This window comes from Zophobas morio, unplaced genomic scaffold (genome assembly GCF_036711695.1).
Source record: "Zophobas morio isolate AGI-343-1 ecotype UQ-CSIRO unplaced genomic scaffold, CSIRO_AGI_Zmor_V1 ptg000008l, whole genome shotgun sequence".
In the NCBI taxonomy this organism is placed as follows: Eukaryota; Metazoa; Arthropoda; class Insecta; order Coleoptera; family Tenebrionidae; genus Zophobas; species Zophobas morio.
In genome coordinates, this window is record NW_026972113.1 from 9,784,572 (window position 1) to 9,797,194 (window position 12,623).

Genomic DNA, 12,623 nt, shown 5'->3' on the forward strand with positions numbered 1-12,623 from the left:
TTTTTATTGGATTTTGTTGGATTTTTTTTTTATTTTGGTGGTTTTTTATTTTGTTGTTTTTTTTTATTTTTTTGAATAATTTTCGGATTTTTCGGGATTTCTTAGGATCTCTTTGGATTTCTTCTGGATTTGTTGGATTTATTTGGGTCTTTTGTTTTTCTTTTTAATTTTTTGGACTTCTTTGGATTTATTGGATTTTCTTGGGGTTTTTAGGTTCATTCCATTTATTTCGATTTTTGGATAGTTATTTTTTCCTTTTTTTACAATGTATTTTTTTGGTACTTTATTTTTTTTTTAGATTTTTGGAATTATTGAATTTCCTGAGTTTTTTGAGTTTCTTGGAATTTACTTTACTTTCCTTTTTAAATTTTTTGTATAATTTTTGATTTTTTGGATTCAGGATTTTTTAAGTTTTGCAATTTTTGGAATTACATATTTGCATTTTTTTAAATCTCCCAATTTTTCCGATTTTTAAAAATTTTTGAATTTTGGATATTTGAATTTTTTTCGATTTTTTGGGGAATTTATTTTTGGTGTTTTGGAGGTTTTTTATGAGTTTTGTTTTTTTTTTGTATTAAATATTTTTGAATTTTTTAAATGTTTTTTTTGGTTTTTTATTTGTAAGGATTTTTGCTGATATTTTTGGATTTTGTTTTTTTTTTGGTATTTTGTTGGATTTTTTAATTTTTTGGTATTTTCTGTTTTTTTTATTTTTTGTTGATTTTGTGTTTTTTTTTTATTTTTTGAATATTTATTGGATTTTGTTGGATTTTTTGATTTTGTTGGTTTTTTATTTTATTTTTTGGATTTTTTTGAATAATTTTCGGATTTTTTGGGATTTCGTATGATCTCTTTGGATTTTTTCTGGATTTGTTGGATTTATTTGGGTTTTTTGGTTTATTCAATTTATTTCGAGTTTTTGGATAGTTGTTATTTTTTGCTTTTTTTACAATTTTTGTATTTAGGATACTTTATTTTTTTTTAGATTTTTGGAATTATTGAATTTCCTGAGTTTTTTGAGTTTCTCGGAATTTACTTTACTTTTCTTTTTAAATTTTTTGTATTATTTTTGCTTTTTTGGATTCAGGATTTTTTAAGTTTTGCAATTTTTGGGCTTACATATTTGTAATTTTTAAATCTCCCAATTTTTCCGATTTTAAAAAATTTTTGAATTTTGTATATTTTAATTTTTTTCGATTTTTTTTGGGAATTTATATTTGGTGTTTTGGAAGTTTTTTTTATGATTTTTGTTTTTTTGTATTTTTTATTTTTGTATTTTTTTAATGTTTTTTTAGGTTTTTTATTTTTAAGGATTTTTGTTAATTTTTGGATTTCGTTAGATTTTTTGGTATTTTGTTGGATTTTTTAATTTTTTGGTATTTTCTGTTTTTTAATTTTTTTTTCGATTTTTGTGTTTTTTAATTAATTTTTTGAATATGTATTGGATTTTGGTGTTTTTTTTTTAATTTTGTTGGTTTTTTTATTTTGTTGTTTTTTGAATTTTTTTAAACAAATTTTCGGATTTTTTTTGGAATTTCTTAGGATCTCTTTGGATTTTTTCTAAATTTGTTGGACTTATTTGTTTTTTTTTAATTTTTTGGACTTCTTTGGATTTGTTGGATTTTCTTGGGGTTTTTAGATTTATTCAATTTATTTCGATTTGTATAATTGGAAATATGAGTTTCTTGGGTTTATTGGATTTTACTTTATCAATTTTTTCGATTTTTTGGATTTAAGAAATTTTTTTTTAATTTTTGCAATTCTTTGAAATTTTTTGGATTTTTTCAATTCCTCCAATTTTTCGGATTTGTTTTAATTCTTGAATTTTTTGTTTTTCTTTTGGATTTTTTTTGTATTGTTTTCGATTTTCTTGGATTTTTTTTGGATTTCTTTGGGTTTCTTAGATTTTCTTGGGGTTTTCAGATTTATTCAATTCATTTCGATTTTTTGGATAGTAGTTATTTTTTGCTTTTTTATTTTCCAATTTTTGTATTTTTTGGATTTTTGGGATTATTTAATTTTTCTGAGTTTTTTGAGTTTTTTGGATTTTTGGGATTATTTAATTTTTCTGAGTTTTTTGAGTTTCTTGGATCTTTAGATGTTTTTAATTTTGTAAATTCATTGATTTTTTTGTTTTATTAATTTTCTGGATATTTTCGATTTTTTGGATGACTGGCTATTTTGAGTTACTTGGGTTTCTTGCATTTTTTGGGTGTTTTTGGATTTTTCTTGAGTATTATTATATTTGTTTGGCTTTTTTGGATTTTTGGAATTATTGGACGGCTTGATGTTTGTTTGAATTACTTGTGTTTCTTCGATGTGTTATTTTTTTTTAAATATTTTGGATGTTTTGAATTTTTCGAATTACTGGATTTCTTGAATTCTTTTTCCTGCATTTCTTGGGTTTTTTTGGATTTATCGGAAGTTTTCGAGCAATTCAAATTCTTCATTTTTCAATTTGACGTTTCTTCAATTTTTCAAGTTCTTGATGTATAATTTTTAGATCTTTCATACTTTTTCGTTTTTCATTTTTGATTTTTCTCTTTTACAATTTTGTATTTTTTCCATTCTTTGATTCGAAAAGTTAAAAAATTGAAAAATTAAAAATCGAAGAACTAAAAATCGGAAAAAAATGAAAAATCGAAAAACTCTAAAAACTTTTAAAATCCAATAAATGAAAAATGATGTTTTTGGATTTATTCATTTTTTTCGATTTTTTGCTTATTTTATTTTCGGATTTTTGGATATATTGGACATTTACGATCTTTTGGAAGAGGATCTCTTGAGTTTTTCGAATTAACTGGATTTTTTAGAATGACTGAATTTTACAAATGTGTTTATTTTTGGATTTTGTAAATTGCAATCCGAAAAATTGAAGAAATGAAAAACGAAAAATCGAAAAATTGACAAAAAGGGTGGGTGAGCGGGGCTAAAACTTGCTAAAATAGGACCAGACCACCTCGACGCAACCTTTAGTGTGTTCGTTGTTGGGTAATAACCACCGCAGTGCCAAACAAACCAGTCAAACTTGACCGTAGATCTCCTGGTGGAGTTCTTCCTGAGCCACATGATGAAGAAGTTCCCCCTGGAGTTGTACACGTTGTGTATCAGCGTCCTCCAGCGCATCCTCTGCTACCAGAAACGGTGCAGAATCAGACTGAACTACGTTTGGAAGAACCTATGGACTGCGTTACTTCTAGTCTTACGATTTCTCTTGCAGCACGAAAACTACCTATCGAAAAAAATGAACATAATAGAGCTGTCGACGAAAATCATCAACATTTTTAATTTTTTTATCACGTACGGGGACACGTTCCTGCCGACGCCGGGCAGCTACGACGAGCTTTACTACGAATTAATCCGGATGCACCAGATTTTCGATAATCTATATTCAATGGGTAAGTGTAAGCAGTGTAAGTGTGGCTTTAGGGTGTGCGTTTCTGACACAACGTAATCCAACAGGCCTGCGCTATTCCACCACAGAGGGCGAACACAAGGACGCCGCCTTGAAACTCAACAACAGCCTGATCAACGTGCGGGCCATCATCAAGCACTTTTCGCCGAAAATCGAACAGTGGTTGATTTCCGCCAACTTGTCGACCCCCAGCGAACAACAAATTCTCGACGTTGTCAAAAAAAATTATGACAGTTTGACGTTGAAGTTGCAAGATTCGCTGGACCAGTATGACAGATACAGCGAAAAACCCGAACACGTGACTTTCTTCACCCACTTGATTAAAAGCATAGTGTCAGATACGTGCGGGAATATAGGCTTGGGGTTGGCCAACTTGCAAAAAAATGACTTTATAAGTAATGAATTAAAGTGATGTTTGTAAGAGAGTTTATTTATTTTCGGGGTGGCGGTCGTTCCAGACGGTCGCTGATGCGTAAACTAGTCCGCTTGTAGAAGTAGTAGAAGATGGGGGTGACTGAAAAGTGAGGTTAGGTTTTGACTGAGTTAAGTAGTGTGTAATTACGGTTTTTTTGTACAACGAAGAATGCGTAGAGGGGGCTGCTTGACCAAACAGGGTCACTGTTGTCCCACTGTACAATCAAAGACCAGATTTGTACGAGGACTGTAGCCACAAAGTACAACAAAAACACGATCAGGCTTAAGTGGAATTCAATTTTGATCTGATCAAAAATTTCCGAAAAATCCAAAAAACCCAAGAAATGCAGGAAAAAGAATTCAAGAATTGCAATAATTCAAAAAATCGAAAACATCCAAAATATTCAAAAAATCTAACAAATCCAAGAAACACAAGTAATTCAAACAAAAATCAAACAATCCAAAAAATAAAAATATCCAAAATCCAAAAAATTCAAAAAAATCCAAAAAACCCAAGAAATGCAAGAAACCCAAGTAACTCAAAATAGCCAATAATCCAAAAAATCGAACATATCCAGGAAATTAAAAACCATCAAAAAATCAATGGATATACAAAATTAAAAATATCAAAAAGTCCAAGAAACAAAAAACTTAGAAAAATACAAAAATTGGAAAATAAAAAAGGAAAAAATAACAATTATACAAAAAATGGAAATTAATTGAATAAACTGCAAAAGTCCAAGAAAATCCAATAAATCCAAAGAAATCCAAAAAAATACAATATCCAAAATTCAAGAATTAAAAAACAAATATCCCATATACAAAAAATCAAATTTTAAAAACCTTCTCAACGTTTGAGTTCTTAGAGTTTTCAGAGTCCTTTGAGTCTTAACTATCTTTCTAGTAATTCTGAAGTATCCAAAGATAATTAAGACTCAAAGGACTCGGAAAATTCAAAGGACTCAAACGTAGAAAAGGTTTTTAAAATTAGATTTTTTGTATTGGGGATATATTTTTTAAATTTTTGCAATTTTTTGGAATATTTTAGATTTTTTGTATTTTTTGGGATTTTGTTTTTTTATTTTTTTTAGATTTTTTGCATTTTTTTGGATTTATTTAGATTTTTTTTTGTTTTTTTGGACTTCTTTGGATGTATTGGATTTTTTTGGGGTTTTCGGATTTATTCAATTTATTTGGATTTTTTGGATATTTGTTAATTTTTGCTTTTTCATTTTCTGATTTTTGTATTTTATGGATACTTTATATTTTTTGAATTATTGGAATTATTGAATTTCCTGAGTTTTTTGAGTTTCTTGAAATTTACTTTACTTTCCTTTTTATTTTTTTTTTGTTTTTTTGCATTCAGGATTTTTTAAGTTTTGCAATTTTTTGAATTACTTATTTGCATTTTTTAAATCTCCCAATTTTTCCGATTTTAAAAAATTTTTGAATTTTGAATATATTAGTTTTTTCGATTTTTTGGGGAATTTATTTTTGGTGTTTTGGAGATTTTTTTTATGATTTTTTTTGTATTTTTAATTTTTGTATTTTATAATGTGTTTTTAGGTTTTTTATTTTTAAGGATTTTTTTCTGATTTTTTGGCTTTTGTTAGATTTTTTTGGTATTTTGTTCGATTTTTAATTTTTTGGTATTTTGTTTTTTTTTATTTTGTTTTTTTTTTTAATTTTTTGAATTTTTATTGGATTTTGTTGGATTTTTTTTTATTTTGTTGTTTTTTTTTAATTTTTTTGAATAATTTTCAAATTTTTTGGGGTTTCTTAGGATCTCTTATCTAAGGATTTCTTCTGGATTTGTTGCATTTATTTGGGTCTTTTGTTTTTTTTTTTAATTTTTTGGACTTCTTTGGATTTATTGGATTTTCTTGGGGTTTTTAGGTTCATTCCACTAATTTCGATTTTTTGGATAGTAATTTTTTTCTTTTTTTTACAATTTTTATATTTTTTTGATACTTTTTTTTTAGATTTTTGGAATTTCCTGAGTTTTTTGAGTTTCTTGGAATTTACTTTACTTTCCTTTTTAAATTTTTTGTATAATTTTTGATTTTTTGTCTTCAGAATTTTTTAAGTTTTGCAATTTTTGGATTGTATCTATTTGCATTGTTTTAAATCTCCCAATTTTTCCCATTTTTTAAAATTTTTGAATTTTGGATATTTTAATTTTTTTCGATTTTTTTTGGGAATTTATTTTGGGTGTTTTGGAGGTTTTTTATGATTTTTGTTTTTTTTTGTATTATTTTTGATTTTTTTAAATGTTTTTTTTAGGTTTTTTATTTGTAAGGATTTTTGCTGATATTTTTGGATTTTGTTAGATTTTTTGGTATTTTATTGGATTTTTTAATTTTTTGGTATTTTCTGTTTTTTTATTTTTGATTTTTTTTAATTTTTTGAATATTGGATTTTGGTGATTTTTTTTATTTTGTTGTTTTTTGGATTTTTTTGAATAATTTTTGGATTTTTTGGGATTTCTTATGATCTCTTTGGATTTCTTCTGGGTTTGTTGGATTTATTTGTTTTTTTTTTAATTTTTTTGGACTTCTTTGGATTTATTGGATTTTCTTGGAGTTTTTACATTTATTCAATTTATTTCGATTTTTTGGATAGTTATTTTTTGCTTTCTTTCCAAGTTTTGTACTTTTTCTTCCTGAATTTTTTGGGTTTCTTGATTTTCTTGGATTTTTGTTTTGCTACATTTTGTAATTAATTGATTTTTTTAATAAATTTTTTGGATAATTGGAAATATGAGTTTCTTGGGTTTCTTGGATTTTACTTTACTTTATCAATTTTTTCGATTTTTTGGATTTAGGATATTTTTGTTAATTTTTGCAATTCTTTGAAATTTTTTGAATTTTTTGAATTCTTCCAATTTTTCGGATTTTTTTTTTAATTCTTGAATTTTGTATATTTTAATTTTTTGTTTTTCTTTTGGATTTTTTTCGATTTTCTTGGATTTTTTTGGATTTCTTTGGGTTTATTAGATTTTCTTGGGGTTTTCAAATTTATTCAATTTATTTCGATTGTTTGGATAGTTGTTACTTTTTGCTTTTTTATTTTCCAATTTTTGTATTTTTTGTATTTTTGGGATTATTAAATTTTTCTGATCCAAATCCAAAAAACCCAAGAAATGCAGGAAAAAGAATTAAAGAATTCCAATAATTCAAAAAATCGAAAACATCCAAAATATTCAGAAATTCTAACAAATCCAAGAAACACAAGTAATTCAAACAAAAATCAAGCAATCCAATAATTTAAAAAATCCAAAGATCCAAAAAAGCTAAATATTTCAATACTAAAGAAAAATCAAAAAAATCCAATCAATCCAAAAAATAAAAATATCCAAAATCCAAAAAATTCCAAAAAATCCAAAAAAACCCAAGAAATGCAAGAAACCCAAGTAACTCGAAATAGCCAATAATAAAAAAAATCGAACATATCCAGGAAATTAAAAATCATCGAAAAATCAATGGATATACAAAATTAAAAATATCAAAAAGTCCAAGAAACAAAAAGCTTAGAAAAATACAAAAATTGGAAAAAATAACAATTATACAAAAAATGGAAATAAATTGAATAAACCGCAAAACTCCAAGAAAATCCAATAAATCCAAAGAAATCCAAAAAAAATCCAATACAATCCAAAAAAAATCCAAAAGAAAAACAAAAAAAATCAAAAAAAATTAAAATATCCAGAATTCAAGAATTAAAAAACAAATATCCCAAATACAAAAAATCAAATTTTAAAAACCCTCTCAACGTTTGAGTTCTTAGAGTGTTCAGAGTCTTTTCAGTATTAACTATCTTTCTAGTAATTCTGAAGTATCCAAAGATAATAATTTTTGTATTTTGTTGGATTTAAATATCTTAAATCCAAAAAATCGAAAAAATTGATAAAGTAAAGTAAAATCCAATAAACCCAAGAAACTCATATTTCCAATTATCCAAAAAATTTATTAAAAAAATCAATGAATTACAAAATGTAGCAAAACAAAAATCCAAGAAAATCAAGAAACTCAAAAAACTCAGGAAGAAAAAGTACAAAACTTGGAAAGAAAGCAAAAAATAACTATTCAAAAAATTGAAATAAATCGAATAAATGTAAAAACCCCAAGAAAATCCAATAAATCCAAAGAAGTCCAAAAAATTAAAAAAAAAAAACAAATAAATCCAACAAATCCAGAAGAAATCCAAAGAGATTTAGTAATCCCAAAAAATCCGAAAATTATTCAAAAAAATCCAAAAAGCAACAAAATAAAAAACCCACAAAATAAAAAAAGCACCAAAATCCAAAAAAATATTCAAAAAATTAAAAAAAACACAAAAATAAAAAAATAAAAAAAACATAAAATACCAAGAAATTAAAAAATCCAACACAATAACAAAAAAATCTAACAAAATCCAAAAATATCAGCAAAAATCCTTACAAATAAAAAACCTAAAAAAGAACATTTAAAAAAATTCAAAAATAATACAAAAAAAAAACAAAAATAAAAAACCTCCAAAACACCAATAATAAATTCCCAAAAAAATCGAAAAAATTCAAATATCCAAAATACAAAAATTTTTAAAAATCGGAAAAATTGGGAGATTTAAAAAATACAAATATGTAATTCCAAAAATTGCAAAAGTTAAAAAATCCTGAATCCGAAAAAACAAAAATTATACAAAAAATTTAAAAAGGAAAGTAAAGTAAATTCCAAGAAACTCAAAAAACTCAGGAAATTCAATAATTCCAAAAATCTAAAAAAAAATAAAGAATCAAAAAAATACAAAAATTGTAAAAAAAAGGAAAAAATAACTATCCAAAAAATCGAAATAAATGGAATGAACCTAAAAACCCCAAGAAAATCTAATAAATCCAAAGAAGTCCAACAAATTAAAAAAAAAAACAAGACCCAAATAAATCCAACAAATCCAGAAGAAATCCAAAGAGATCGTAAGAAATCCCAAAAAATCCGAAAATTATTTAAAAAAAACAACAAAATAAAAAACCACCAAAATAAAAAAAATCCAACAAAATCCAATTAAAATTCAAAAAATTGAAAAAAACAAAATAAAAAACAGAAAATACCAAAAAAAAAAAATCCAACAAAATACCAAAAAAATCTAACAAAACCCAAAAAATCAATGAATTACAAAATGTAACAAAACAAAAATCCAAGAAAATCAAGAAACTCAAAAAACTCAGGAAGAAAAAGTACACAACTTGGAAAGAAAGCAAAAAATAACTATCCAAAAAAATCGAAATAAATCGAATAAATGTAAAAACCCCAAGAAAATCCAATAAATCCAGAAGAAATCCAAAGAGATTATAAGAAATCCCAAAGAATCCGAAAATTATTCAAAAAAATCCAAAAAGCAACAAAATAAAAAACCCACAAAATAAAAAAAAGCACCAAAATCCAAAAAATATTCAAAAAATAAAAAAAAAACACAAAAATAAAAAAACAGAAAATACCAAGACATTAAAAAATCCAACAAAATACCAAAAAAATCTAACAAAATCCAAAAATATCAGCAAAAATCCTTACAAATAAAAAACCTAAAAAAGAACATTTAAAAAAATTCAAAAATAATACAAAAAAAAACAAAAATAAAAAATCTCCAAAACACCAATAATAAATTCCCAAAAAAATCGAAAAAATTCAAATATCCAAAATACAAAAATTTTTAAAAATCGGAAAAATTGGGAGATTTAAAAAATACAAATATGTAATTCCAAAAATTGCAAAAGTTAAAAAATCCTGAATCCGAAAAAACAAAAATTATACAAAAAATTTAAAAAGGAAAGTAAAGTAAATTCCAAGAAACTCAAAAAACTCAGGAAATTCAATAATTCCAAAAATCTAAAAAAAAAATAAAAAATCAGAAAAATACAAAAATTGTAAAAAAAGAAAAAATAACTATCCAAAATATCGAAATAAATGGAATGAACCTAAAAACCCCAAGAAAATCTAATAAATCCAAAGAAGTCCATAAATTAAAAAAAAACAAGACCCAAATAAATCCAACAAATCCAGAAGAAATCCAAAATAAGAAATCCCAAAAAATCCGAAAATTATTAAAAAAAACAACAAAATAAAAAACCATCAAAATAAAAAAAATCCAACAAAATCCAATTAAAATTTAAAAAATTGAAAAAAACAAAATAAAAAACAGAAAATACCAAAAAAAAATCCAACAAAATACCAAAAAAATCTAACAAAACCCAAAAAAATCAGAAAAAAATCCCTCAAAATAAAAAACCTAAAGACAACATTTAAAAATACAAAAATTAAACATACAAAAAAAACAAAAATCATAAAAAAACCTCCAAAACACCAAAAATAAATTCTCAAAAAAATCGAACAATCCAAAAAATATGACGATTTCCATACAAATGTATTTGTCTTTCTGGAAATAAAATAATTATTATTATTATTATCGAAAAAACTAATATATACAAAATTAAAATTTTTTTTTAAAATCGGAAAAATTGGGAAATTTTGCAAATTGCAAAACTTAAAAAATCCTGAATTCAAAAAACAAACAAAAAAAGTTAAAAAGGAAAGTAAAGTAAATTTCAAGAAACTCAAAAAACTCAGGAAATTCAATAATTCCAATAATCCAAAAAATATAAAGTATCCATAAAATACAAAAATCAGAAAATGAAAAAGCAAGAAATAACAAATATCCAAATAATCGAAATAAATTGAATAAATCCAAAAACTCCAAAAAAATCCAATACATCCAAAGAAGTCCAAAAAAACAAAAAGAAATCTAAATAAATCCAAAAAATGCAAAAAATCTAAAAAAAAAATCCCCAAAAAATACAAAAAATCTAAAATATTCCCAAAAATTGCAAAAATTTAAAAAATATATCCCGAATACAAAAAGTCTAATTTTAAAAATCTTTTCAACGTTTGAGTCCTTTGAGTTTTCAGAGTCCTTTGAGTCTTAATTATCTTTGGATACTTCAGAATTACTAGAAAGATTGTTAAGACTCAAAGGACTCTGAAAACTCTAAGAACTCAAACGTTGAGAGGGTTTTTAAAATTTGATTTTGTATTTGGGATATTTGTTTTTTAATTCTTGAATTTTGGATATTTTATTTTTTTTGGATTTTTTTTTTGTATTTCTTTAGGATTTTTTTTGGATTGTCTTGGCTTTTCTTGGATTTTTTTTATTTCTTTGGATTTATTGGATTTTCTTGGAGTTTTGCGGTTTATTCAATTTATTTCCATTTTTTGTATAATTGTTATTTTTTCCTTTTTTATTTTCCAATTTTTGTATTTTTCTAAGTTTTTTGTTTCTTGGACTTTTTGATATTTTTAATTTCCTGGATATGTTCGATTTTTTGGATTATTGGCTATTTTGAGTTACTTGGGTTTCTTGCATTTCTTGGGTTTTTTTGAATTTTTTGGGTTTTGGATATTTTTATTTTTTGGATTGATTGGATTTTTTTGAATTTTTTTAGTATTGTTATATTTGGCTTTTTTGGATCTTTGGATTTTTTAAATTATTGGATTGCTTGATTTTTTTTTTAATTACTTGTGTTTCTTGGATTTGTTAGATTTTTTTAATATTTTGAATGTTTTCGATTTTTTGAATTCCACTTAAACCCGAACACGTGACTTTCTTCACCCACTTGATTAGAAGCACAGTGTCAGATACGTGCGGGAATATAGGCTTGGGGTTGGCCAACTTGCAAAAAAATGACTTTATAAATAATGAATTAAAGTGATGTTTGTAAGAGAGTTTATTTATTTTCGGGGCGACGGTCGTTCCAGACGTCTTCGTACAGTCGGGGGTCGCTGATGCGTAAACTAGTCCGCTTGTAGAAGTAGTAGAAGATGGGGGTGACTGAAAAGTGAGGTTAGGTTTGGCTGAGCTAAGTAGCGTGTGATTACGGCTTCTTTGTACAACGAAGAGTGCGTAGAGGGGGCCGCTTGACCAAACCGGGTCACTGTTGTCCCACTGTACAATCAAAGACCAGATTTGTACGAGGACTGTAGCCACAAAGTACAACAAAAACACGATCAGGCTTAAGTGGAATTTTTCGTAGAGTAAGCCAATGAGGCCTGCCTACAATTAATTTATTAGTCGTTAGTTGTTTAAGTGGGCGTCAACTCACCTGGAAGGCGTACGTCGAAAAAAATGTCATGAATAAAGTTCCAAGAGATATTACCAAACAAGCCGTTTGAATGCTAAAAAACGTATTAAATGGGATGTTTGAGGGGGGTTTACTTACATGAAGAGGATAAGCGAGAGTCCGTTATTGTGGTGGACTAACACTGAGCAGATGTTGATTAAAAAGTCCACCGAGAGTAGAGTCGATTGGAAGGAAAGCATAACGCCGTAGCGTTTTGTTGTTAGTTTCATTTTGTTGCTGGAAATTGAGGTTTTGGGGTTTGAATTGTTGACATTTGAGTGATGTTTGTATTGATTTTGTATTTTTGGAGCGCTGCGCATGCGCATTGGGGAGATACAGGGAGGGTACACAAATTCAGGTACGATTTATTTATGACAGGTAAATTTATTATCAGTTTATTAACAACAAAATATGGACAAACAAAATTCATAAACAAATTATTGATTAATGAATACAACTGACAAATAGAAACAAAGTTACTACAAACTAGGCGAATGTATTCAACCAAAGGCACGAAGTTTCCCGAAGGTCTTCGTGCGCAAGGTCAGGTTAGGTCGGTTCAAATTTTCTATATTATCCCGATTTTTCATTTTTCGATTTCTCGAAGTTTCAATTTTTCGATTTTCCGATTTTTCAGTCTTGGATTTC

At 25.8% G+C, this 12,623-nt stretch overlaps 2 protein-coding genes across 2 annotated transcripts; one reads left to right on the forward strand and one right to left on the reverse strand.

The window, feature by feature from the left end:
• Positions 1-2,925: 2,925 nt before the first annotated feature.
• Positions 2,926-3,836, forward strand: LOC135124801 (armadillo-like helical domain-containing protein 3). The gene is made up of 3 exons (XM_064050016.1): positions 2,926-2,991; positions 3,039-3,398; positions 3,463-3,836. Exons 2-3 carry the CDS (start codon positions 3,068-3,070, stop codon positions 3,825-3,827), a joined length of 696 nt encoding a protein of 231 aa, XP_063906086.1. The 5' UTR covers positions 2,926-2,991; positions 3,039-3,067; the 3' UTR covers positions 3,828-3,836.
• Positions 3,837-11,564: 7,728 nt separating this feature from the next.
• LOC135124802 (transmembrane protein 138-like) lies at positions 11,565-12,363 on the reverse strand. The gene is made up of 4 exons (XM_064050017.1): positions 12,075-12,363; positions 11,958-12,030; positions 11,734-11,908; positions 11,565-11,686 (listed from the first exon to the last, which is right to left on the reverse strand). Exons 1-4 carry the CDS (start codon positions 12,299-12,301, stop codon positions 11,583-11,585), a joined length of 579 nt encoding a protein of 192 aa, XP_063906087.1. The 5' UTR covers positions 12,302-12,363; the 3' UTR covers positions 11,565-11,582.
• Between the last annotated feature and the right edge of the window lie 260 nt (positions 12,364-12,623).

Bases quoted from the DNA above. Each gene is read 5' to 3' on its own strand.
- LOC135124801 (XM_064050016.1), top strand. From the start codon at position 3,068: ATGATGAAGAAGTTCCCCCTGGAGTTGTACACGTTGTGTATCAGCGTC. The intron at 3,399-3,462 runs GTAAGTGTAAGC...GTAATCCAACAG, and splicing joins CGATAATCTATATTCAATGG to GCCTGCGCTATTCCACCACA.
- LOC135124802 (XM_064050017.1), bottom strand. From the start codon at position 12,301: ATGCGCATGCGCAGCGCTCCAAAAATACAAAATCAATACAAACATCAC. The intron at 12,031-12,074 runs GTAAGTAAACCC...TACGTTTTTTAG, and splicing joins CTCTCGCTTATCCTCTTCAT to CATTCAAACGGCTTGTTTGG. The intron at 11,909-11,957 runs GTGAGTTGACGC...AATTAATTGTAG, and splicing joins TTTCGACGTACGCCTTCCAG to GCAGGCCTCATTGGCTTACT.